This window comes from Nannospalax galili, unplaced genomic scaffold, assembly GCF_000622305.1.
Source record: "Nannospalax galili isolate Female #2095 unplaced genomic scaffold, S.galili_v1.0 scaffold541, whole genome shotgun sequence".
NCBI lineage: Eukaryota > Metazoa > Chordata > Mammalia > Rodentia > Spalacidae > Nannospalax > Nannospalax galili.
Genome location: NW_008345054.1, coordinates 1546206 through 1573781, shown reverse-complemented (window position 1 = coordinate 1573781; position 27576 = coordinate 1546206). Strand labels below are relative to the sequence as shown.

At 46.3% G+C, this 27576-nt stretch overlaps 1 protein-coding gene across 3 annotated transcripts in view; it reads right to left on the bottom strand.

Moving 5' to 3' along the window:
* The window catches only part of Fli1 (Fli-1 proto-oncogene, ETS transcription factor), a 133179-nt gene that overhangs the window by 33662 nt on the left and 71941 nt on the right, over nucleotides 1–27576 (bottom strand). For all 3 annotated transcript variants that reach the window (XM_008841364.3, XM_008841365.3, XM_008841366.3), the window contains 3 exons: nucleotides 22023–22234; nucleotides 11523–11677; nucleotides 7054–7257 (listed from right to left, as the gene is read on the bottom strand). In XM_008841364.3, the coding sequence (XP_008839586.1) occupies nucleotides 7054–7257; nucleotides 11523–11677; nucleotides 22023–22234 (571 nt within the window). The remainder of the gene's footprint in view (nucleotides 1–7053; nucleotides 7258–11522; nucleotides 11678–22022; nucleotides 22235–27576) is intronic.

Below are 27576 nucleotides of genomic sequence, written 5' to 3'. Positions count from 1 at the left end.
CAGACGGAGTTCCTCTCTGGGCACACATGAAGCCACAGGAAACTCCCAGAAAGCCAAGAGAAAGGGTCGCTTGACCTCCTTAAAGCCTGCATGAAATACATATTTCATGGTAACCTAGGAAAGCGATTTTGCCCCAACATTGTTCTTGGTTCAGGTTTCACTGGGGAGGGACAGTCAGCATCCACAGGGGAGGGCTGGCCAGCCTCTTGCCAGGGATGCTCAGTGCCTTTCTTCTGGTGATTTTTATTTCACTAGGCCCTTGGGCTGGGTGGGTGGCTCCCTTCCCTCCCACTCTTTTAAGGGAACTTGTCCTGATGCAGGAAAGTCCTTCCTGAGACCTGACCTCCTATTTGGCAGCTTTGGATTTCTTTCCCCTGCTTTGGGAACCTGACCTGAGCAGTCCTAATGCCACTAAGTTCCTACTGTTTGCTGATAGCTGCTCTACAGTCAGTGGACTAGATAGGGGAAAAAGGGAGCTGCCGGACCACTTCCACTCTGCCAGACACTATTTTATGTGAACGTATATGTATGTGTGTGCACATGTGTGTGCAGATACTCATGTGTACCAATGTGTGTGGATGTGTGCTCATGTGTACACATATGTTACTATGACTGGTGTCTTTACTTGGGTTCAGGGATTAAATTGGAGTCTTTGTGATAGCATGCTTGCATTTTACTGCCTGAGCTACCTCCCCAGCCTGAGCTACCTCCCAGCCTGAGCCTTCCAGACACTATCTCCTCTCCCACCTGGTAGGTGCCATGCAATGCTAAGCCAGCATAGATTCTTCCCTGTTTCACAGATGAGATCAACATTCAGGGAAGCCAAAAGTCATTGACCCAAGATCTCACAGCCAGGAGGAGCAGGAGACAGAATCACCACCCTGGTTGTTCTGCATAACCCATCCTTAGCTCAGAAGCCAAAGTAGCCTTCAGGCTAAATCAAGGGTAGGTAATATGCTACAAATGAGAATTACAGCAGCATTCCAGAGGCTCAGGCAGGAGGATCATTGAAAGTTCCAGGCCAGGCTGGGCTTTGTATTGAGACCCTGTCTCAGAAGGAAAGACAAAAGAAGGAAGGAAGGAAGGAAAGGAAGGAAGGAAGGAAACAAAACTCAACAGTAGAGCACTTTGGTGTTGGAAGGCAGAGGTAGGTGCCTTGGGGTCAGTTTTATATTGTGATTTTGCAGCTCTCTTTATGTTATAGCACATTTAAACAGTTGCCCACTCAGTTATTTTGTGTGTTTGTGTTTGTGTTGGGGGCTAGATACAAAAGCATGCATATGTGTAGATCTGGTGATCTGAGGCACATGTTGCTCTAAAGATGTAATGGCTTAGACTGGAATGGCCTTTCCAAGGAAAGAGCATAAAAAGACGGTCCTCTCTAAAAAAAAAACAAAAAAACACTTCTCTCTCTCTCTCTCTCTCTCTCTCTCTCTCTCTCTCTCTCTCTCTCCCTCTGACTCCCTCATCATCCCCTTCTCCTTTTGCATCCTAAGCCTACTAACTGAGCTACATCTCAGCCCTATAATGTTTCCCATTTTGGGTCCAACCCTCTCTAGACACAGGATCTGGATCTGAAAGGAGACAGGAGGGACAAATGGGAATGAATGGCTTCATGGGTGTAAGACGGAGCCCCGAGCTTTCTTCAGTTCTGCACTCTCTATCGCCCTGCTTTTCACTAGGGGTCCCTGGAATGGGGGGGGACAAGCACCAGAGCCTTTGTCTAGGCTACCCTGCCTCTTACCATAGACTCCAACAGCACTTCCCCACCCCCACTAGCCAGTGGAGTCCGAGCTCCCTCTCTCTGTACAGCAGCCAGCAGCTCCTCTGAGAGTGCACACTGAGCAGGGTGGAGGAGGGAAGTCGGGGCTCTGGGCATTAAACAACAGGCCAGCTGACTACTGAGTCCTGGGTCATGAGCCGGCCCTTTGTCCGATTGGACTCCTTTCCTGGCCAGATCCAGCTAGAAGGGGTAAATGACACTTCCTCAGCTTAATGTCTGGGCCCCTCACCTTTGTCCCACCACCATCTGAGGTTGCAGGTGGGAATACCACAGAACACAAAATATGCTTTCCATTAGGTTTAAATTAAAAATGGGAATCAAGATTGATACTTTTTCTGTAGTGTCCCTGTCACCTGATACATTTTATCCTCTGGGGCCACCACTGTTTGAAAATGTTGAAAATGCAGTTACTTCGTGTGTTTCCCAAGTCAGACCCAGGTGGACATACCACCCAGTTCCTTTGAAAATAAAAAGGAACAGCAACAAAAAACCTTTTCCTCTGCCTCTGGCTGCCCTGGACCAAATGCTCTGGGACTCCCAGATAGCCTCAAACTCCCCCCAGTGGCCCTGAGGCTGAACTACCAGTTGGGGGTAGGCAGCCCTGCCTCCCCCAAGGTCCTCACAGTGATCTTGGCCTGGGAAGGGACTGATTTCACTTCCCACAGTCTCAGCTGTAAACAATGCCTCTGCCCAGAGGGCGTGTCTGGAAGATTCTGGCAGAGCTGCCCATCAGGCCCAGAGTTTGGGGAAGGGAGGACAGGGTGGGCAAAAGGATGGGTTTAGCTTAACCGACCTCGTTCCAGGAGGCCACAGAGAGGTTTTGGAAAGCATGTATCTCTTGGTATAAATACAAATGGAAAACTTTGTGGAGAAGTTGGCCTGGCCCAGAAGGTGGAGGTTGGGGAAGAGGTTTGCCCTGTAGTACCAAAGGAGACAAGTGGGGCTCAGGTTTGCCCTCTGTCACATCTCCATTCAGGCATCTTGCACCATAGTGGGCAGATCCCCTGCAGCAGTGAGCCTGGGGTCAGGCTGAAGGCTTCAAAGGCTTGAGTCTGGGAGACCAGGACTGATGCTTTGCTTGGGCCAGATGACTTTGGGTGGCTTCCCCTAAGCCAGCCAAGCCTCAGTTGCTTTGGCTTTGAAATAGGGAATCATGGAGTTGTGTTCCTGGTGTCCACAAGAGGGCGTCTTATCCATGTGAAGTGAAGGACACTTGGGCAAGGTGCCTGTCTGATCCTTGTTCCCACAGAGATTTCAGCATGACCCCAAGCACTGTGGGCAGCCTGGCCAGCCCCAGCCCCTACATCTTTCCTGATGTCACACAGTGCTCCATCTGGGATAGCTGAAATTCCCAGGTGTGGAGCCCTGGTACCTCCAGAGGCCTCCATCACATAGGTATATAGGCTTAGGACATTGCTGTTTCTTCCTCACCATTGAAAACCCATCTTTAATCCAAAATTAGACACTGGAAAATTTAAATTAAGTTTCCCGCCCAGACAACCAGAATGGTTGACTGCCTTTTGTGAAACTATAGATTTGGTGCCAGAATCTCTTACTTTATAAGCAACCTTTTTTTTTAAAAAAAATTGAAGTGCAGAAATAAGAGATCAGAGACGTGCTGTCGATTTTGACTTTTTTGACATACGACAACCCATGCCTGTGCTCCAGTCCCCAGTTTTCCCGCACTGACTTCCCTTTGCTGTACTGTACTTCCTCCACCTGTGCAGAGGGCTTCAGCTCTTTTGCCCAACCTATTCCCCAACCAAAGACCAGAACAGCTAAGCACAGAATCAGCAGCCCCTTTACCTTGCCCCAACCTTTCAGCCAAGCATTGACCTCCTTCCTAAACATGAAACAACCTTTGCAAGTTAGTCTTTATGGAAAAACCATAAAGGATTTGAAGGCATGTTGGTCAGCAGGAGAAAGTTCTCAGCCACCAGACAGCCAACAGTCTGAGGCACATGGCCTTCTGTTGGGCCTAGGCAGTCAACTAGCACCAATAAATACCACAAGGTCTCCTAGGGGAGAAACATAAAAAGAAACATGGGGTGGGCAGGAGCTGGAGAGATGGCTCAGCAGTTAAAAGCACTGGCTGCTCTTTCAGAGGACCTGAGTTCGATTCTCAGCACCCACATGGTGGCTAACATCCATCTGTAACTCGTTCCAGAGGAATCTGACGTCCTCTTCTGACCTCTGCAGGCATTGCACAACACAGGTGTACTTTGTACATGCAGGCAGTGTACTCATACACACAAAATAAAAATAATAAATAAAAATTATAAAAAAGAAGCATGTATCAGGAAGTTTCCATGTGGAACATGTTAAGTCTAGATTTCTCAGAAAGCTATTACAATACTGTGTTGCACATTTAAAAAAATGTAATACAACAACTATTATAATTTTTGCTTTGGTCCACACTCTTCCACTCAACCTTGCATCATAAGCACTTCTCATATTTTCCCATAATGGCCATTTTAATGACAGAAAGGTTCCTCTGTGTAGTCTTACTACTGGTATCACTACCCTCCAAGATCAGAAACTCTGTTCTGTGCTCTAGAAAGCCTTCCATACATACACTTGATTCTATCTCTTCTCAACTCTGGAAATCAGCTCTGCTAATATTCCCCTTTCTGGAAACTTCGTATGTTGTTTGCTTTATAGGCATCTTTCTTAATATTTACATATATTCTTAGAATAATCCATAGTTTTTCTTTCTATGTTTTATCCCCCAAATACCAAACTCTGCCCATCTCCTTCTTCACTGGCTGCTTACTGCTCTGACCCTTGTTATCTGCCCTTGTGCAATTGGAGGCCTCTCAAGGGCTAGAAGTGAACTCTGACTACCTTCCTGTATTCCTGGGTATTTTGAGCAGCGGGTATCTATCTCATGTCAGTATTTGTGGCTCAGTTTCTCTGGTCACAGGAAGAATGAGTGGGAACTTGGGCTGTTTATGGATGGGCCAGAAAGCCAGGTCACATAGTCTGAAGGGGCTTCCCCCTTATCATCTAAATGCGCTTAAATATGTTCCTCACAAAGCATCTTTTGGGAAGCACAATGTTAGTGGGTCCTTTATACAGAGCTCACTCAGGCTACCATCATTTTTTTCCCACAAAAGAAGGAGGGTGTAGGAGATCCCTCAGCATCCTGCCATCAATGATGCAGGAGAGGCCCAGCAAGCAGGCCTGGCTGTGATTTGCTGGTCTTTTCTTTGCAGGCTTACCCTCTGTACCCACCACCTCCCCTGTCCTGTGTGGATCATCATAGAACTCTGTTCAAAGATCCTTGTGTGTGTGTGTGTGTGTGTGTGTGTGTGTTTTCCCTTTCAACAAACATTTAAAGACTGAGAAATACAGATCATTATACAACACTAATTATCCAAAGCTCAGAGAAAACTGGGTGGAAAATGGCCCCCTTTTTGAAATAGTTATTTCTCAGACTGACCTCATACTGCAGTAACTCAGACATGAGGTCATTTCTCTGGTGTTAGCGTGCTCTCCCCCTCTGTTACCAGCTGCCTTAGAGAGGTGACCAGATAGCCGGGGGCACAGGAGGAAACTTCCAAAGGCATTTATTTTTTATTTTCCAGCCAGTGTGTGTTGTCCCTGCCCTCCACAGTAAGACCATAGGTTGCAAAGATGGCAAGTGAAAGCAAGATGGAGAGCAAGTACAAAATGAACCAGCTCAGAGCCCCTGAGCAGCCTCACTATGCCATCTGAGATTTCAGATTTCAAAGGAGACTTAAAACCAGCAAACCTTCCCGAAGCTTAACTCTTGAAGTATCCCTGGCAAACCTGGCTGTTCACAATGAACTCTGTGTCCTGGGCTCGGCAGCCTCTCTTTGTCATGGCTGTCTATAGGGATGCTCCTGTGCAGAATGAGCCCACGTTTACCTTCCTGTGGCTTCAGCTCATCTTTGTAGACCACCAACCTCCCATATAACACTCAATGGTAGCACAATTGTTAATACCTGGCTTGGATTTCTGATGGAGAGTTAAGGCTGAGGTTATTTCTCAGCAGGTCTCAAAGAATTCCATTCTGTATCATTGTGCTGGATAGCTTTAGTGTCAACTTGACACACCTGGGTTGAGAGAACCTCAATTGGGGAATTGCCTCTATTAGACTGGCCTGTGGCCATGTCTGTGGGGAACCTTCTTGATGAGTGATGTGGCAGAGCCCAGCCCACTGTGGGTGGTGCCACCCCTGAGCAGGTGGGCCTGTGTTGCATAAGAGAGCAGGCCGAGCAGGGGCCAGGGAGCAAGTCAGTAAGCAGAGTTCCTCCATAGCATGTGCTCCAGCTCCTGCCTTCAGGTTCTACCTTGGGCTCCCTTAGCCATGAACTGGGAGATGTAAGCTGAATAAAGCCTTTCCTCCCCAAGTTGGTAGTGGTCAGAGTGTTTTGTCACAGCAATGGAGAAACAAACTAAGACAATATCCAATGAAATTCACGTGGACCATGGACTGGTGGGTGCTTGGTACTAAGGTACCTCCTATTGGATAACATTTTTTTTTTTTTGGTATTTTTGAAACAGGGTCTCCCTGTAGCCTCAGCTGGCCTGGAACTTGCTATGTAGACCAGGATAGCCTCAAATTCACAGAGATCCGCCTGCCTCTGCTTCCTGAGTGCTGGGACTAAAGGCATAAGCCACCACTTTCATTTATTAGGCTCCCCCTTCCAAAATTTCCTTCTGTTATCCAGGCTGTGCCAGGAGAACATTTCCAGTAGTTCCTAACAGACCCGTGCCACTGGCTACTCTCTCTGTTTCGTAACAGTGAAGGAAGCAGCCCTGTAAGGTGGGGTTGGAGCATCAGAATGACCCCAAGATAAGAGGAAGCTAGTATGTCAACTTCCATAATCTCAAACTCAAATCTATGAATCCAGAATTTCCTGTAGCAACTTCAAATTATTCTTTAGAAAAACACCAACCAGAGCATTCATCTCTTTCCTACTATAAGCAGCCAAAGCTTCTGGAAAAGGGCTCTCATGAGAATGGCTTGTCTATGCTCTGATGCCACCCTCTCCAGGGTCCAGCACCCTCTGTCTTTTCCATTTTTTTGTTTTGCTTCCCTTGATACCTCTAGAGTAGATCTTTCCCTCATAGGGTCTACAGGAGCCCACATGACCTTGACGAGGTCAAGATCCTTAAGGATGCTACTCCTTGGCATGTATCCCTTGTGACTGGTACGAGGGCACCCACTCCTTCCCCTGGGCTGGCTCCTTGAGGACCTGGCAGGGCTTCCTTCCAGTCCCAGGAGCATAGGCTGTACTTACTTTCCCTGAGGTAACTGAGGTGTGACAAGAGCACTTCCGTGTTGTAGAGGGAGGTGGCTCGGAGGAAGTCCTCCTTGCTCATTTTACATAGTTCCTTGCCATCCATGTTCTGGAAGAATGAGGTGTCAATCTCCATCAAGCCATACTCCTTTATGGCCCACTCCAGCCACTGGCGAACATGCTCCTGAGTCCACAGCGTGGGATCTGCAGAAGAGATGAGGTGAGAGGACCATCAGCATGGGCACCTGCCTCCTGCAGCTTAGACTTCCCTTCCCACTTCCTCTGTCCCTTCCCACCAGCCTTAGCCCTCTCTTCCTGTTTGTCTTCCTCCTACTTCCTCTCTCTCCTTCTGGATCCCTCTCTTTTCTTCCTCTCTTTCCCTTCTCTCTCTTATCTCTCCTCTGTCTCCATCTCTCTTCCTTTCTCTCTTTCCTCATCGTCTTTTGTCTATCCTTGTTATTTTCTCTCTCCCCATTCTCTCTCTTCTCTCTCTCTCTCTCTCTCTCTCTCTCTCTCCCTCTCCCTCTCCCTCTCCCTCTCATCTCCCTTCCAGATGGTCTCCTTCAGAACACCCCATCTGGCTCCCTGGCATCTGGTACTGCCTGAACCACTTAGCACTTAGGAAGGTTCTTAGCTACCTCAACACATATCCTGACAGGATACTCTTTAAAGTTTCTGGAGGGCAATTGAAACCTTGGCCTGAGAAACAGTGGCATCAAAATGAAAATAAACACAATCCCACAGACCCAGGGACCAGTGTCTCTGGAAAGGGGAACCATCTGTATTTTAAGAATATTAATGAGTGCAAGAAAGCACACCAGACCCTTAGATGCCTGTAGAACAGAAATCTATACGTATATGCTTTCCCTGCAGTTCCATCAGGGCAGCTGGAAAACCCAGTGGTGTCAGTGTTTCACATAAATCCAATCTGGGTTTCCTCCTTTTAGGGGACAGCTGCATTAAAATTTCTACCAGATCATCCCCAAACATTTTTAGGATATTTAAATACTTAAAGATGAGAAATGGCGCTAGAGACAGAAGCCCCTAATGAGAACAACGTGGGACTGAGGCCATCTCCTCCACTCTTCTCTCTCCCACCCTTTCTCTTTCTTATCTCTTTCTTATGGCTTTCTATACCACCTTCTCAGCCCAAGGTGGAAGGTGCTACAGTGACAATTACAAGTTACAAGTGAGTGGGTCCAATAAACACCTGAAATATGCCCAGCATTGATGATTCATTGCTATTATGCCAAGGAATACCTATTCCGGGCATGGTGGTACATACCTGTGCCCAGCGCACAGGAAGCTGAGGCAAGAGGATTGCACATTCGAAGCCATCCTGGGCTACAGTGCTCTCTCTCTGACACATACACACACACACACACACACACACACACAGAGAGAGAGAGAGAGAGAGAGAGAGAGAGAGAGAGAGACCCCATGAAAATGTAGTCACCAAAGCAATTCCTAAGCAATGCGTTGTGGTGGCATTTCAGGGAGGTTTGGATGAAGGGGGGTGAATCTGGAGACTCTTGAAAGGCTTCTTGGAGGAGGTGGCCTTACACAGCAGCTGGTAGCTTCCAGCTTCTGCTTGGCCTGTTTCATTTAGCATGTTTATTTGGCAGGAAAATCTGTGCTCGCTTTCAAGCAATTCTGCTCTCACTCTAGAGTCTGTGAAGGCTCTTGGCACAATGGGAGTAAGGTCTGAATGGTCAGCAATGGTGGTGGGGAGGAAGTCAGGTGCTGTGATCTCTAGGGGTTATAAAAGAACTCCTTGAGAGGTTGAGGGGGTGCACAGAGGAGAGCATAGGGTCACAGGCCACAGTTCCTGAATAACATACCAATAATCTAGTATGTATGTAGTGATGGTCCAACTGTGAGATCCTACCACAGACCACAATTCCATCCACACCATTTTCTCTATTGAGGGAACCTGCAGATTGGGTTTTGTAGCATCCATTTTACAGATGATGTGGAATCATGGAGGTCTTGCCTTAGGACCACTTCTGGGGCTCCTATGGAAGTCCTCACAAGAGTCACATGGTGGGAGGAGCAGGTCCTCTGAGAGCCCCTCTGTCTTGTCAGGTTCCTTCCTTAACTCACCTGGAACTGCAAAGCCTTATGCCTAAAACCAGAACTCCTTCCTTGTGTGCGTGTGGATTTGTGTCCTTCATATAAACTTGGGCTTTGTTTTATTCCTTTATTTTCTAAAAGTAGTTAGGTATGGGCCATTGGTAAATGGAAATCTCAGAATTTTAAAGAAAAATATTCTGGAGAGAGTTAGATTATGTAGCATATTATTTCATCCCTCACTTCTAATTCCTCACTTTTAGAGTCCAAGGCCTCACATTCAATTTCACGTCCTATATTTTATTTATTTTATTATTTCCTCTCTTTGCTTTGGGCTCTATCACAATGTTATTTCTCTCCTTCTCCAGCACAATGAATTATAAATCTTCCATTTCAAATCATGCTAAACTCTTCCAAATCTATTTCCTGGATGATTTAGTCCTTGTTTCTTCCCATCTCTACATGGAACTGGTGATTAATTTGGGCCTCATTTATACTTGTCTTAAAATCCCATCATAAATTCAATCAGTTGTTCCACTAATGTTTTACTGCCTTGATTTGTAGACTTGCCCAAATGAGACTTTCCTTCATATCCAGGAGTCTGACCTGGAAGAAGCCAAATCGGCTGAGGACAATGCTTACAGATCTAGCCAGGGGGAGAATAACCGAGCAGCTCCACAGCTCGTGAATCCATTACATGGAGTGCTTTGAAACAACTTGATACAAATTTATACTATTTGCATCTTTACTGCTGTGGTCAAGTTGGCAAAGCTTGACATCTTGCTATTCACTTTGAAAGCATTTCAACGCCATTCAAAGGGTAGAAGGTCAATCAAGCAGTCTAGTTCCTGCTTACATCTTTCCATATGCCCTTCTTTATGACTACCAAAATGAGATGGTGACAACAGCCTTGCTCTGAGACCATCTCTGATGATCCCCTAATAGCTCAGCCCTTCAAGATTTCCTTCCTGTGCTAGTAGCTGTGGGGCTGGAGCAGGGGAGTTTGATAGCAAAGGCTTAGCCAGGCCTTGGGGTGTTTCCCACCCCAAGGGTCCAGAGAGTTTCCCACCATGTTTGTTTCAAAGGGAGAAGATGCACTGGGTTACCCATTACCAGCTAGTGTCCTAAAGGAGGTGGCAGATTAATTAAGTAATGTAGTAATGTAGTTTGGAAAGCAATTTCCGTGCTACCTGGCACCTGAAAAGCCCTGATAAATGAAGCTCTTCTGGCCAGGCATGGGCAGAACATACCTGTAATCCCAGAACCCAGGAGACAGGGACAGGAGGACTGCCATAAGGTCAGCCTGGTTTACACAGTGAGCTCTAGGCCAGCTAGTGATACATAGTGAGATCCTATTTCAAAGACCACCAAATAAATAAACAGATCCCTCTCCTGCTTCTTCTTGGCACCTTCTATCCCGTCATGTTGAATTTAGTCCAGAACACAGGGACATGGTTGTCATCCTAAGAGACCAGACACAACTTCCCATAGAAACCAACACCAAGGGCAGAGGAAGGAGAGACCCAGCACAGTCATCCTTTAGACCAACAGACAAATTCCTTCAGAAAAGATATCTAATCCTTTGTCTTAAGATATGACTCTATTTATACATTTACAAATGGAAGGAGTTAACCTCTCTGGTGAAGTGGTTTTTCAAAAGTTTTTTTTTTTTTTTTTTTTTTTTTGTAAGATTAGTTTTAGCTCCTGCCTGTATTTGCTTTGTTAAAGATCTGGATGCCCCACTCTTTCCACCTGGCACCCACTCTACATGTGGCATGGAGCGGCTTCCAATAGATTGGAGGATTGAACAATGGTTTTATTTTCTGTGACCAAGAGTACCAATACCTAGGAAAAAGAGGCTATTTCTGCATAATGACATAACTTGTGGCACAAATGTGGAGGCGTTCCGTTTGTTAAATATAGTTATTTCTATTTTAAAACTGAAAGGGTTGGCTGTAATTTTGGAAAGGTGGAACCTAGAAGGAGCCAGGAAGTACATGCCTGAGGGAAGGGTGGACATCAGGAGCTGCCCTCCTTAGAAGCAAGAGTGGGGGGTGTGGGGACCCATGGTACTCCTTTTGGGTTGAGGCAGCCTTGCCTCTGCTCCTGGGTGGGCCTCATCCTAGGGTACCAGACCACTCATGTAGTCTGCCATGTGCTATGCTTGAGAATGGGACCTCTGGAATCAGCATGCCAGGGTTCTGGTGGCATTTGAGTCCTATTTTGAATGGCAGCTAGAGAGTCCAAGAGGATGTGCAACTTTCCCTGGTTCAAGTTTTCATAGGGCTTAAGGGTACTAGGTAAAGTTTCCATGTTCCCTGGGACAGGCCTACCCTTCCATTACAGCCCCCAAATAATGGGGATGTGGGTGCTGACCAGGTAGCTGGTTCCCAAGGTACCTGCAGGCACAATGACTCTCCGCTCGTTGGTGGTCATGTTGGGAGGAGGGGGACCATTCTTCTCATCCATGTAGCTGTTGTAGTTCATGGGGTTGGAGTCACCTCCACCCACAAGCTTGCTGCATTTGCTGACACTGCAGTCCACTGGTGATTCCCTGGGGTGAGAGGAGACAAAGACCAAAGGAAGTCATCAGGTAGGGACAGCTTTCTCCAGTCTCAGAAGAGTAGGCCCAGTCACTCAGACACCAATGGAGCCACTTTGGGCCCCACTTGGGATAATGCTGACAATGACAACTTATTGCCACCCTCCATACTACCACCAGGTCTCTCTGCAGAGCCCTGCCCAATCCTATAATTACAGTACTTACAGACAGCTCCTAAGTGAATTTCTTCCCATGGCCTACAGCCCTCCCAGTCTGCCTGCAGCTTGCAGTGTTAGCCTGATTGCCAGCCATTTCCCCACACTCATTAGTCCTTTCACAGACATGCTTTCTCCACAGTCCCACCACACTTTGTGTTTGCCTTGGTTACAGGACCAAGGATTACTACCTCCCCTTTACAACTATGGAAGTGGAAAGGTGTGGTAACTGGCTCAGAGTCATACAGCTAGTTAAAGTAGCGCAGAGCCAAGTCCCCAGTGTTAAGTTGCTCTATCGAAGTCCACATGCAGAAATGCTGGGTGCTGCATGGAAGAGGGATGGACACTAGGAACATTATCCTTTTAGGTAATGGTTCTTGTAGCATTTTGCAACCCGGAGCAGTAAGTTCACAGAGTAAGCAGCATGGAACAGGGAAGAAAGTATATCATCACCCAACTTGGGCTCGACCAACACCAGCTAGCCTTTGGTATTTTGTAGCATTTGGCATTGAGCAATGGGCTGGACAGTTAGGCTGACACACCTCCTGTGGCCACCTGGTGTTGTGGAGTGTATACATAGAATGCTCCACAGATCCCCAGCCACACAGCATAGCCTCAGGAGCTCTCAGCATTCTGGGGGAGGAGCCATCCTGGTTTGCTCAGGTCTCACTCAGTCTCTCCAGCAGAGGGACCACGGGGAACACCTGGAAGGTGCAGCAGGAATTGGGGTATAGTCAGGCCAAGCAGCAAGCATTATTCCTGCAGCCTGGGATATGGCCAGTTCTCTTGAGAGTTTCCAAACCCGGCTTCAAATCAATGAGGTCAGACAAAGTTCAGATCAGTCTGCCAGAACTACATACTAACTCTCCCAATGTTCTTCTGGCCTGGATGCTGCCCTCTGTCACTCTACCTTCTGCTACTCTGCAGTGGACAGGAACAGGCTGGATTACTGAAAGCCCTTAAAGAACAGTCCCTGCCTGATAGGGACTCACCCATCCCCACGGCAGGGAGAGCAGTGTGCAGGCCAGGAGGAGGGAAAGCAGCCCAGGACTCACGAGACTCAGGCAGGGTGGGGAGGCCTGAGTACATTCAATAAAGAAAATTAAATGAATTTGTTTCTTAATCTGAAAGGAAAAAATATTGAAGATCACTTATCATAGCTGGGAGATAAATGCTCCACTGAGATATTAGAAGTCAGACGGTAATTTTTTCCTGATGTCTTACAGAGGGGAACATGGGCTGAAAATGAAAATAAGATGTATAACTTACACATGTTAAAATTTAAGGTTTTACTATTCGCCTACTGTTTTTCCAGGCAGAGAACCAAGAACCAGCCGTCAGAGTCCCGGATTGCTGAAGGTTTAATGTCCCCATGGCAGTCAGAGGGGAGGCAGTAGCACATCAGGGCTTTTCACCAGTGCTTGGCCCTTTGGCTTCTGCTGTTGAAGGACTTGGCTTGAGATGAAGCAGCCCCAGTCAGGCCCTGGTGCCTGTGTCTGAGCTGAGCTGGCCCAAGAACACTAGCCCTCCCACCCCACCCCACGGAAAACTATGTGCACATGTACACACATTACCACCACCGCCGCCCCCACCACCACCATGCACAGCACACACGCATGCACAATACATTCAGATGCTAATAATTTTGCTACGTATACACACACACACTAACAATTCACTATACCCCCAACTCTACTAAACACAACATGTATATAATATCAACTTGTACATGTATGCCTAGGAACTCCAGCACACATACACATATTCACACACATGCACACACATATACTATTCCAACCAATACATGTTTTCACACACATATACATACACATATCTATGGTTTGTTATATACCTACACATAATACAAATGTACACATATGTATATTCCTTAAACATACACATCCATACAGTGATACACACTAAGTCCCATATACACACTATAACACATTTATATAATAGGCACAGGCATGCATGTACACACCTATAGGCTACCACACATACATACAGAAATACACACCCTCTCATCACATATGTGCATGCATAGGCTTCTACACTCACACATACAGATGACCACCATCTGATAGCCTTCCCCCATAGTCATCAGATGAGAAACTGTCCAAATGTCAGAGAAGCTTGCAGGATTAAGTTGACTTGAAACCAAAACAGTAGGGTTTTCATTGGTTGGTGGCTGTGGGGAAAGACTGCTGTGGAAGAGGGTAGGGTTGACAGACACACACCTCCCCTGCAGGGTGCCCAGAGCCAGGCAGCTGGGGGCAGGAGACAGCACAAGAGGAGGTACCTATTCCAAGGTCTTCCCCCACTAATGAGTATTGAGGAGAAGAATTTGAAAACGTTTTTTTTCCACATGAGCTGGGCCCTGGAATTTGGCATTTAAAATTGGCTTCAGTGCAGAAGATAAGATCCCAGAACCACCCAAACCAGTGGCCCAGTATGGTTCGTGGCCCTTTATGTACATATTTGGCATGGTTGGCAGGGGTGGCCTCTGCAGTCTAGAGTGAAAACAAATTTTGAAAAGGTGAGGCATCCGGCAGAGCCTACACGGTGGTGACCAATAACAAGGATGCCCTGAGCATGGCTGGAGCAGGTGCAAAGGAGCAGGGCTTCTCTGGTTCCAATACTGGTAGTACCTGGCCAACCAGTGGGTGGAACCTCCTTGTTCACTAGCCCACAGCACTCCTCCTTCCTCCAGCCTTCCTCCACTGCATCCTCCGGGCCTGCCTTCTTTGAAATAAAACCTTGTTCTTGGTCCCAGACAGCTGTCCCAAAGCCTGCAAAGGGACATCTTTAGGAAGCAGCCCTGATACCCACCCAGGACCTCTGCCCTTGCATAGCTGGCCTTCCTATTGAAGCTCAGTGCTAGAAAGAAGGAAGCTGTACCTCGCAGGCTCACTCGCTTGCCCCCCAGACTGGCCTCCATCCTCTTTGCCTCTGCCAGACAGCGCAGCCATGGGCTTAGTGGCCACTGCTCTGGGTGGGTCCAGGTGAAGCCCAGCATAAAGGCTGCTGCTCTCTAACGAGGCAGCTGGCGCCTGTGAAGAGGGCTTGAGGAAAACAAGAGGGAGGGGAGGCGGGAAGCCCTAGCGGGGGAAGAGGTTTGGCCATTCAGCTTGCCTACACTGCTGTTAATTTGTATTGAAGCTTGTGTTTGCAGCTAGCAAGGGGTTGGGGCCCACAGGCAGCTGACTGTACTGGGACAGGTGACAAGAGGGTTTGGGGCTGCCACAATAGAGCAGGGAGGAAGTGACGGCTTGAGAGTGTAACTCAGAGCATCTTTGTCTCAGGGCTGGGGAAGGCCACAGGCCAGTAGGCCATGGCAAAACAACACAAGCTCCTTGGGCATAAGCTCCTTAGTCCCCTGCTTCTATATCTGTGTACTTAGTGCACACTGCTTTAGAAAGACTGCCAGCAATTCCCAAAGTGCCTGCAGATTTAAAAGAAGGTGCAAAATCGTGGGAGTTGGGATGAGAGGGTTTTCAAAGACTTCTCCCAAAGATACCTTCCCATCTAACTCAGTACAGCCAGACACAAGGTGCATCATCAGATCACAAATCTGCAGCCTAGGCAGTTGAAGAGGACTACTCAAGGAATACCCACACAGTTACTATGAAGTTGCAAGGGCTCCCTGAGTCACGTGCATGGCTGCATTAGGGTTCATCCATGTATATTCCATGTAGCATACACATTGCATAACTAAGGAATCTGTGTTGCCTGTAGCATTTCTGTGAGATACATGCACAGAGGTGATTTATTGTTTTTGAAAAGGAAATATAATAAACTAAAGCAAATTACCAAGGTAAAAATATATCTGCTTCATCTCCACACACAGTAGATATAGAACATTCTCTCAGAATCCTGAGTATGGCTTTCTAAATAGGTGGCGTGGGGCCTGTCTCTTGCAAGGTTTAAGGTATACTAGAGAGGCATAGGTTAAAGGGAACAGAAGGCTCATCTTTCTGAGGGAAGAGCAGGAGACTCTGGGTGTCTAATGCCCCCTGATGCCGCTGGCCAGTCCAGAAGGTCTCAAGACAAGTGATGCTGAGCCCAGATCCTAGATGTGAGGTAGCTAAAGCAAGTCATGGCGTTTCCTCCCCTACAAACTGATATTCTTTCCTTCATGGAATGCTTTCTCCAATCCCCGTGGTTGAGGCAGGATGAAGCTGAGAGTTATTTGCAGACCACAGCTTGGATAGAATTGCTGAAGTTTATACCCAACACAGAACCTACGGGCCATGCTGTTTCAAGACGACCAGATTCAACCACAACAAGAAGATGGGAAAGCAGACAGTGCAAACCTCCCACAACTTGGGCAACCCAGAACATCTCCGACGCCTCGGACCTCGGTCCCTCTGTGTGACCCTTTGCCTCTGGTCCAGATGGCTTGCTGCTAGGATAAAGGCAAGAGGGCATTGCAGCTTCAGGTACATGGAGTACCTCCTTCCTGCCAGAGACATAAACATCTATGAGGCTCCAATAAGCATGAAATAACTCAGAAACCCACGCTCATCAAAGAATGTGGTGTGAATGCTCTATGAGCCACAGGGCAGCCAGAAACATTCTTCCCCAGTACTGTTTAATCCAAGTAGATTTGAGTCATACGTTTGAGCCATATGGATCATTTTCAACTTTCTAGTAGCTGTATTTTAAAATAAAATGTGAAATGAATTTGAATAATATAGTAGAATGTATTAATATAGCCAAAAGAGGATCATTTCAACGTAATCAACAGCCAATAATATGACTTATGTTTTCTTGGACTGTCTTTAAAGTCCACTATGTACATTTAAGCACAACTCAGTCATGGACATTTCCAGTGCTGAGCACATTTTCAGTGCTCAGCAGCAACACAGGGCTAGCGACTCCTGTACTGAAGCACTGTCTGGCATGGAGCTAGCTCAAAAGCCAAGAACACACAAGTCGTGTGCACATGCTTTGCTTTCTCATCTGAAGTTAAGAGTCATTTAAACATTTTCCCTACCTTTTAAAAAAGTTTTAAAATGTGTGTGTGTGTGTGTGTGCCTGTGTGTGGGTACACATGTGCCATGGTATGAGTATGCAAGTCAGAGGCAACTTGCAGGAATCAGTTCTCTCATTCTACCAGGCTTAGTGGCAGGCACCTTTCCCTGATGAGCCCTCTCACTGTCCCTCCTTACCTTTTGTGCTATGATAAATAGGTCTTCTGAAAATGATCACATCATATTCAAATCTTTGTTTCCCACCAGAACTAGATGTTAAAACTCTATTGCTAAAGACACCACACATTTTGGTTATAACACAGAGAAATCAAGTTGGAACTGAGCTGGAAACTCCTTTCCTGCTGGCTAGCATTCATAGTGCCAGAAGGTACCCTGCGGGCTGCTGGTGGAGGAAATGTATCAACAGTCTCATCCAGCTGTAGACCATGCTTGCTATACAATACCAACCTGCCAGGCAAGGTATGCCCACTGGTACACCAGTGGCATGACTATATTGGGGGTAGCCAACCACTTGCAATTGGAGACCTATTACAAGGAAATACACATCTGGTACCATAAAATCTGGCCAAAAGACTGTGGCTGGGAAGATCATTGGCCCAAGGGGAATGTGCAGCTGCTATTTCCCCTCTATGAACATGTTGTCAAACTTTCTTCTAAATATTTATGTTTATACCCACAGGCTCCTGCCACTTTCAGCCTGGGGTAGAAAAGCTCCTTTTATAGAGGGTGATGGTTAATGCAGAGACTCATGTCTGATCAAAGTACTCAGAATAAGTGCTATTGAGTGCTCAGTCCTAAATGGAACATTTGTACCACCTCCCCCAACACCCAGGCCTAGGGAACATTGCAGAAGAAGGGGCAGAAAGAATTAAGAGCCAAGAATGGGGATGGGATGCCACGAAAGGCTGACATTCAGATACAACTTGGTATAATCATGAACACACAGCAGCAGCAGGTACCTGCACAAGAATGGGCTCTTCGACATTCCTTCATGGTTAGAGGAGGTGCCCATGAGACTCCACCTCTTCCTGAGGACTGTTATAGTCACTGCAGAAAGGGGTGTCATTTTTTTCAACAGTGTTAGCCATGTGGAGACTAGCTGGGAGAAGAATGGGTTCAGAGGGAAAGGAAGTAGGATAATAGAGGGTAACAAGGGGGCAAATACAGCCACAATACATTCTATATATGTATGAAACTATCAAAAATCAAAAAATCATATGCAAATAACGAAGTGTTATTATCAGTGTTAGAAGAAGCACAGTGCTTGGAAAGAATCCAATGGACTGGCATCTACTGCTCTTCTCTCTCTCTCTCTTTCTTCTTGTATGTGTAAGTTTCTATTAGTGTTCATGTGAGGTGCACATTTATGTGGCGGCCAGAAAACAACTTTGGATGTTGTTTCTCAGGAGTCATTATGGTTTTTTTGAGGCAGTTTGTCTCTCACCAACCTGGGACTCACTGAGTAGGCAAGGTTGGCTGGCTAGGGATTTGCCTATATCTACCTCCCAGCACTGGGATTATAGACAAATGATACAATGCCCTGAGTTTTTACATGCCATTTTTTTGCATAGTTAGGTACTAGAATCTGAGTTGGCCATACCTTAAATAAAGGCATCTTTCTGAAGATCTCTGCTCTGGGCTCCTTATTATTTCTTTTTATGTGAGTGCTTAGAGGTTATTTTTTAGGTGTGGGCCCTAACTGTTTACTCAGTTGGCTCTGCGAGCCCAGTAGACCATCTTTGTGGATGAAGTGAGAGGAAGTGAGAGTACTTCAGTCTTTCTGAATCTAGTATACCACCTGCTAGTCAGGACAGGTGAATTGGAAGCCAAGGCTACGTTGTGTAACCAAAACCAGATAAATATCTTGCTGGCTTTTGATAATCACACAGGCATCCTTCAACTTGTGTCTGTGTGACCAAAGTCAGGTATGAACTGGAAAGTGGGAGCTGAAAGTCAGGTTCCTTGGATGACTCCCTTAGCTCAGAATCAATAGCCTGGAGGGCTCAGGAGTCCTAAGGAAGCAGGGGAGGGAACTGTGAGCTCAGAGATGCAGACTTGGTAGCACTACCTAAGCTCTGAATCAAGGGGACTAACTCTGTACAACTGGAGCTCTGTCCTGGCTCCGTCATTAGTGGCATGTAAGGCACTCTTCATTTGGAAATCTGTCTCTGACATGCTCCAAAATCTGAAATATTTTAATGCCAACAAAATGTTACAGGTAGAAAATTCCACATTTGATCTTACATGAGAGATCACAGTCCAAATACATTAAAAATAAATACAGCATTATTGAAAGGCTGCATACACATGTGCATATGAAACACACTAAATGCCGTGTTTAGACTTTGGGCCCATCCCTAAGATATCTCACTGTGTACATAAATGTACTCAAACCTGAAAAAGTCTGAAATATAAAACATAGCCCAAACATTTCCAGTAAGGGAGACTCAACTTGTACCTACATGACCTTAAGCAAGCAACCGGACCATGTCCCCCTTAACTGTGTCCCCACTGAGTTATCTATTTAACTACTTCTTGAGTATCCATGATGTGTCAGGCACTGCTCAGTGAACCTAAGTCCTTCCCACACTCTAGTGAGGGAGGTAATAAGAACTAAAACAATCTAGCAGAGGAAAGAGAATTGATGGGTTGATGTTTTAGCCTGGGAGACAGTCAGGCAAGACTTTGAAGAGGTGATATTCAGACAAAGACCTGAGTCTCACAAAGGAGAGAGCCCTATGAAATGATCATAGGAATGCTCTAGAAAGAATAAATGTAGTGATGATAAGCTGAGGCAGTTGTGTGCTAGGGTGTCCAGGAGCAGCTAGTCTGTGTGATGTGGGGAAGGAGTGATCCAGGGAGAATGTGGAAGGGATGATAAGGCCAGGCTAAGGACTTTAGATTTTGTCGTAAGATGCTAAAGGGTTTTGAACAAGAGGGCTAAATCTTTTGAAAGGATGACCCTGAATGGAGAATAGACCGCAGGAAAGCTGGAGGAAGAAGGGAGAACAGGATGTCCCTGCAGTAGCTGGAAGAGACACTGTTGGCTTGAGGGGCACTGAGAGTAACTGGTAGCTGCATCCAGGCTATAAAACCGTAGAATCTCCAATACTGGGATATGGATTCTCAACAAGCAACAGGAGCTCTTTGTGGTCAGGGAAATTTGGGAGGCATTTTTGAACTGGCCTTACCAGTGGGTGATGGCAGAATGAGACCACAGTACAGAACCATGACACACAGGCAGAGAGGGAGGAGCAGGACGATGCCTATGGAATCAGAAAGCCCGGGCAGGCGCCATCTTGGCTTCCTTTCTCTGTAGAAACAGGGTTAAAATGTTGACTTTCTAGGAGAGTGGCAGGGAGCAAGTGATAAAAGACTATGGATATAAGTGTTTGATGAACTATGCCCTGTGACTGACTTGTGGGAACCACAGCAGCACTGACGTTGTTTTTGCAGAAAGAAGTGCCTTTGAGGGGCTCCTGGTTCAGACTCTGGAAGGGTGGCCGGGGTCCCACTCCCTGGTTTTAGTTGGCAGGACAGACGTGTGGTAGGATTGAAGGTTCTAAAAGGCAGATCTGAATCTGAAGGAACTCTCCCAGTGTCCCTACCCACTCTCTCCCTCCCTCCACTAGTCTCTCTCCAGACTTGTTTCCTCCATGACTCACTTGTACAGTTAATCCTCCTTAGAGATGATGCCCAAGCCTCAATTTCAGTCCCAAATCTTCCAAAACCTAGTGACATTTTAATCTAGAGGTTATATCACTTGCTCATGACCAGTCCTAAAAGAAATGCTGGCTGGCATCTTTCCCAAGAGCACTTCCCCTCTCTAACTGACCATTTACTAACTACACCATCCTTGCTAATGTCCAGACTCAGCTGCCTCTGATTCTTTCCTCTCACCTGCTCTACTTCAATGTTTATTCAGCCTCAGCCCCAGTAATTACCTCTTTGATATGCCCTTTATGTGTCTACCCTTTTGCATTTCTGGAATCATTACTGTCACCCTACCCAAGAATTTTATGGTTTCTTATCTAGAATGTTTCAGTAACTTCTTATCCTTCTGATTTTCCTGTCTCAGACCCCTGTGGACAATGACTATCACCTCATCAGCCTTGACTCACAGCTCTGATCAACGGCATGTCTGTACTTGAGGCCAGTCTCTGCCTATGGAGTAAATGGCCTGGTTTCTTAGCCTACCAGTCAAGGTCTTATCTTGCTTCTTTTATTTTTATCTTCTTGTGCTTCTAGCTGGATTATCTGGTAATCCACTGGGAATTATCAGGTAATGAGCAAGGCTAATGTCTTCTCTTTCAAGTCTTTGTGAATAGTGGTCACTAACACTGTTGGGCAGTGTCCTGGCTTCTTTCTCTGCAGAAGCATACTTGCTAAGCCTGTGAAGGAGTATTTCATCCCTGACTGAGACAGAAGGAAGCTGGTACTCAGAGGGATTTAGATAATTTGGTGATAATGTAGAGGCAGGACCTGAAACCAAGGCTACCTGTCCATGGGGTTGGGCTCCTTGCTTGGGTGGCTTTCCTCTTCCTAGACTCTCCTCACTCCAGTTCTCTAAGAGTCTTATCTGTCTCAAGCACCTTTGCCAAAGTCCTTCACACACACTTCCTAGGTGTGAGGCTGGCTCCCAGGCACAGGCAGCCCTTCCCTGCGTTCACCTTTTTCACCACTTCTCCACTTTTACTAGAAGAACAGTTCTCTCTGGTGAGTCCCACCCAGAAGGGTTAAACATCCTCAACAGGACAGGGCAGGGCATTTTACCGCATAGTTATCCCCCAGAGGGTCCGGATCTGGGCCAGAGCCTGACACCAAACAAGTGTTCTTTGGTATCTGCAATGAGCCTTGGAATGAACCTGACCCTAACTTGGCTTCTGTGGGCCGCACCTGGAACCTGGGAGCCAATTGGGCTTCCTGGGCTCCCTCCTTGCCTTCAGTTCTATAGGTGTCTCTTTCCTCAGTTATCCAGAGACTGATACAAACTCCCTGGTCCAGCACCAGAGCACCCCCCCATCTCCCACACACACTGCAAGTGCTCTAAAAGCCAGCAGCTATGTGGTGCAGATCTTAGGGTGATCTGGGAAGAAACTGTGCCTGAAGTTTCCAGGGCCCCAGACAGGTCAGCTCTAGCAGTCTTACCTGGACCCATTCATGTGGTCATACTCCCGCTTGACGTTGACCCTCACTGGCTGGTTGATCCATTCCTGCTGTGGTGGCAAGGGGTTGATTTTGTGGGGCTGCCCGTAGTCAGGACTCCCCGAAGCAGTCATGTCTGCCTTGGGGAGATGGGCCGCCGCTCCGTAGGCTGAATCAAAGAGGGACTGATCGTCACTCACCACCGACAGAGCCTCCTGCAAGGCCAGAGAAGAGACAAAAAGTCTGGTGTCACTCTTCACCCACACTAGCAGCACCCTCACTGAGTTGACAGGGTGGCACAGAGCTGCCCTGGAGGCCTATAGGAAAGTTATAGTTTTCCATGGTGATTACCTCATAGTCCCAAAGGCAGGTTTGCCTATGGACAAACTTAAAGAATTCCCTGTAAGTGACCCTGGAGGAGAAAGGAGATTGGGAAGTGGAATGGAAGAGTCATAGTGGTAGGTACACTTGCTGGGTGTGCAGGCCAGGAACCCTACAAAGGAGAGTGGGGAGAGAGACTGGAAAAATGGCTGTACAGTGTAGCACACTATTGGGGTTGGGTTCCAGACAGAAACAGCAGCACCTCTTCATGCGGTGTGGAGCAGTCAAACTGCTGGGCAGGGGTGGGGTTTGGGGTGGGCAAGTACAAGCATTTATTTCCCAGGTGAAGCCATGGAGACCAACAGGTGAGGAAGTTTAGATCAAGGTCACGCATGGGAAGCACGGTGCTCAGACCTGCAGCTAGGTCGATTTGTGTCATAATCTGAAAAGATGAATAAATAACAACTCTTTGACTGAGTGGCTAGGTGGATGAATGAGCAGTTCTAGGCCAAGTGTTTGGAAAGAAGATGCAGTGGTGTGTTGGGGGCTGTCCAGCATGTGTGAGTGAGTATGCCATGAAGATCTCAGTCTTGAGTTTTCAGCCAAAGAAGGCAGCAGGAAGCTCGAATGCACAGAGAGAACATTCAGTGTAAGGCCTCTTAGGAGGCAGTGGCCCTCCCATGCCCACCACCTCATCTCCTCACTGAGGTGATGCTTTTGGTAATGGGTTGAAAAAGGTAGCCTTATTCTTCCCAAACACCATGTACCAATCAAAGCTTGAGGGTAAGATCATCCCATTATTCCAACTCACACTTAACCAAGGGAATCCAAGGTCATACACATGGGTACAGTATTAACTATTGCCATGTAAGATACAAAATGGGGGCCTGGAGAGATGGCTCAACAGTTAAGAACACTGGCTGTTCTTGCAGAAGTCCTGGGTTCAAATCCCAGCACCCACATGGCAACTAACAACTGTCTGTAACTCCGGTTCTAGGGGATACGACTCCTTCTTCTGTCCTCCTGGGGCATTGCACAACACAGGTGTGCTCACATACATGCAGGCAATACACGCATACACATAAAATAAAAATAATAAAATATTTTTTAAAAAGACACAAATGATGCTCATGAATTCAGAAGAAATGGTAGAAATAACCGATTTATAATCCATTCTATTACATATTGTATGACTATGAAGGAAAGACAGAATAACATATGAAAAACAGTTAAAACAATTTCAGGTACAGAACTATACTTGATAAATATTAGCAAGGATGATTATTAGTATCCAGACAGGTTCCCTCTGCTGCCTGTTACATGCTAGATTACGCTCCCTCCCAAATTCTTATGTCAAAGCAATAATGCCTAGTAACTGAAATTGTGACTCTATTTGGGTATATGGCCTTTAGGGATATGATTAAATTGAAATGAGGATGTGAAGGTCAATCCCAAACCCATCTCATTTTACTATGATAAGACCCCAGGGATGCCTGTGTACAGAGGGTTGACCATGTGAGGATGCAGGGAAAGATGGTTGTCTGCAAGCCAGGGCAAGAAGCCTCAGAGGAAGCCAGACCTGCTGGCACTCTGACCTTGGATTTCCAACTTCCAGAACTGTGAGCAGGCAATTGTCTGCTGTTTAAGCCACTCAGCCTGGGGCATGTTGCTATGGCAATCCTGCCTTTACTTAAGAACAGAATAATAAGTGAACAGCAGTCCCTCTAAGTCTGAGGTTTGCCTGCTTTCCCTGTGTAATTCACATTCCTGCCTCGAATGTCTCCTTTAAAACAAACACCTTCCATATGCCTGGGTATCCTTCATTCAGATGGGAAGCCCTTCCGTTTTCCTCTGCTGCCCTCATGTCATGTTCCAGAGGAAAACCAATGCTCTGGGGACCATGGCTTTTGGTTATTATATTTACTCTATTTCAGTTAGGGATCCACTGTGCCTCTACATCCCCCCCAAAATTAAACTGTTACCTGGGCACCCAGTATATGACTCTAAGTTGAAAAGTGTGACATTATGGCCTTTCAGAGGGCTAAGCAGGAATCTTTGACATTCCTTGGGTACCACCCAAATTCATCAATGTCCTTTGGGTGATAAATGTGAAGAAAACCCCCCACAGTTCTGTCATGAAAAAGAGATGACATCTGACCAGGTGTCTTCTGTTGTGCAGAACAGGATACATTCCTGGTTAATCATGAGTGAATCTTGGAGATGCCAGTAAAGTCATGGAATAGCAGAGACAAAGAGTTCTGGAAGGAAGAACTGGGCAGGGGAATGCAGCAGTGAAGGTAGAAGACTCCTGCCATCATTGTCATAAAAGCAGGTAGACCAAAAACAGAAGGCGGGATTCCACCTCCAAGCAGACTTAGTGGTGGCAAAACCAAGACTCACGGCGAAGAAGCTGCAACAGAAAACAAATGGGGGAGTCAGGCTCTGGAGGCCGACCATGGAGACGCTACTTAAAGAGGTAAGATGCACAGTGAGAGAAGGGACACATTACAGGACAGAGTGCAGAAGCAGAAGGGCATGAAACCAGTTGGAACTCATTTATAATAGAAATTTCCCTTTAAATGTGGTTCACGATCAAAAGGAACTTTAGTCAAGTGGCAATGTCAGGAAGAGTGCCCTGATTCATCTCCAAATACCCCACACTTCTGATCCTTGTCCCAAGCTGGCACATGTGCACAGATCTGCCCTCCCTGACTGCCCTCTTACACATTTTCTCTCTCCTTTACTTCTTTTCCACACTATAACCTGTGCACATGCAAGGATACCTCTTGCTCCTCTAAAGGCTGTAAATACAGGTATCACCCAGCCACACTCTTTCCTCAGAGAGTTTGCTGTATATCTACCATGGCAAATCTATGCTCAGCCCTTATTCGTTCAAGAATGCAGCCTTGCCCTATCTGCCACTGCATTTATGATTTCTCCTAACTATGACTTCTGTCTAGTTCTAGTCTCACTAAACATACACTACACATATTTCAGTGTTAAGGAATTTGCTGCTCCTTTGGCTGAGAGCAGCCTCTCTTTACCCTTCCACCTTAACACACAATTAATTTTTTGTCATTTTGGCAAGAATGTGAGGTCTGCTTTACTCCATGCAATCTTTCTTGAAAATGTTCTGAGTTCCTAGAGCTTTTAAAAAAAATTTATTTATTCTATGTGTCTATGTGCATGAGTGTTTTGTCTGCATGTATGTAAGTACACCTGTGTTGTGCAATGTCTGCAGAGGCCAGAAGAGGGTGTTGGATTCCCTGGAACTGGAGTAACAGTTGTTAGCTGCCATGGGAGTGCTGGGAATTGAATGTGGATCCTCTGCAAGAGCAGCAAGTGCTCTTAACCACTAAGCCACCTCTCCAGCCTCTCCAGGAGCTTTTAAAAGCCTGTTTGGAATACTGGTCAGATACGCCCCCTTCCCTGCCCCAGAAAGAGAAGAGAGGAGAGAGGGGGAGAGAGAGGGAGGGAGGGAGAGAGAGAGAGAGAGAGAGAGAGAGAGAGAGAGAGAGATTTTATTTACAATCATTGGTAGACAAAAGACTTTTCCCTGATAACAGTGTGGAAAAGAGAATTCCTGGGTGGATGAGACTGAAGAGAGGCCAAAGGAGAAGGGCTTCCTGTCTGGCTTTTGGATGGAATCTGAAAGTCAATCCAGTTAGAGTAAATTGCCAACAGTGATAAAGTAAGAGTAAAAGACCTGGGAAGACAAGGTGCCAAACAAGCTGATTTAGGACCCGGATAAAAAATTAGAGTTGGAAAGAACATTGTTCCTGCTGCCTAGGAAAATACCCTGCCCCCCCATTCAAGCTCAAGATCAGGCCCTTAGCAGGTGCATTGCCACTTTTATGAAAGACAATGTTTCCAGGTATTTCCACCCTGGCTGGGAGCTTATTCCTCATGTGTACCTCTTGTTACTTCATGAGTGCTTTATAAAACTCTTTATTTGAACCTAAAAAGTTTAATGTTTAAACTTTAAACTCTTACACGTTCTTCAAACTCTTGACAGGAGTAAGCATTTTGCTGCTGTTAGTGCTGCCTGTGATGAGATGTTGATGAACGTCTCTTTTTGGCATAATAGATTAGACATAAAAGAACATCAACAGAAAATCCACCAACCATTCTCAGAGACTAAGTGCCTTTGGTTTCTACTGGGCTTGCTTCTGTGGACTTTGGACATGGAAATGGTTTCATTCAGAGAAGACAAGCTATTATTGAAAAGACTTGTTGGGTCCATGTTGCTGAATAGGGCTTCTTAACACCTCAACAGTGACCACTAGAGGGAAATCCTGAACAGACGCAGTAGTTGGTTCTTTAGAAGCATCTTCCCACTGCTGGATGCTGGGAAGACTAAACCTATAGGTCAGGATGCTCTGGCCCTTCAGCCCCTGAGCTGTAGGACCCAGAAAGCAGCATATGGTTTCTGCACCAAGCAGTGTTCTAGCATACTGGACCCTGTGGCACCCCTTTTCCAGAGAGTTCTTGCAGGAGAGCTGCTTGAGGTGGCAAGTTGAGCTCTGACCTAAAGCAGTGGAATGGAGGGTCCCCATGTTCATCCATAGAAATGCTTCCTTCCCACACTTCCCTGGGAGCTAGCGGATGTATACTGCCAGTGACTGATGCATATGTCTTCATAAGGACTGTCCTTTTTCCCTAGTATGGATAAGGTAAGCTTCCCATATCTCTTAGAATAAACCTTATTACATTACAGAAGGAAATAGGGTAAACAATTAGCAAAGCCTTTTTTAACTGCAAGATCCTGTTTATATGAAACATCTAATTTAGCTCTTCTAGAAATATGAAGTATATTCTTATTTTTTAATACGAGAAATATTGATATTAGGGGAAATGAAAGAACTTGCTTATACACACAGAAAATGAGGATGATGTGGATTCTGACCCAGGTCTGCCACCTTGGGATGTAAGCACCAGCATTCCTTGGTTCTTTTTGGAGAAGATTCTGTTTTCCCACTCAGATAATTAACCCTTTAAGAGTAACTCTTGGGGGCTGGAGAGATGGCTCAGTGGTTAAGAGCACTGACTGCTCTTGCAGAAGACCCAGGTTCAATTCCCAGCACCTACATGGTGGCTTCAAACCGTCTTTAACTCCAGTTCCAGGGGAATCTGAAGCTCTCTTCTGACCTTCGTGGCATTGCATTACATGGGTGCGCTCACATACATGCAGGCAATACACTCACACACATAAAATAAAAATAATAAATAAAATATT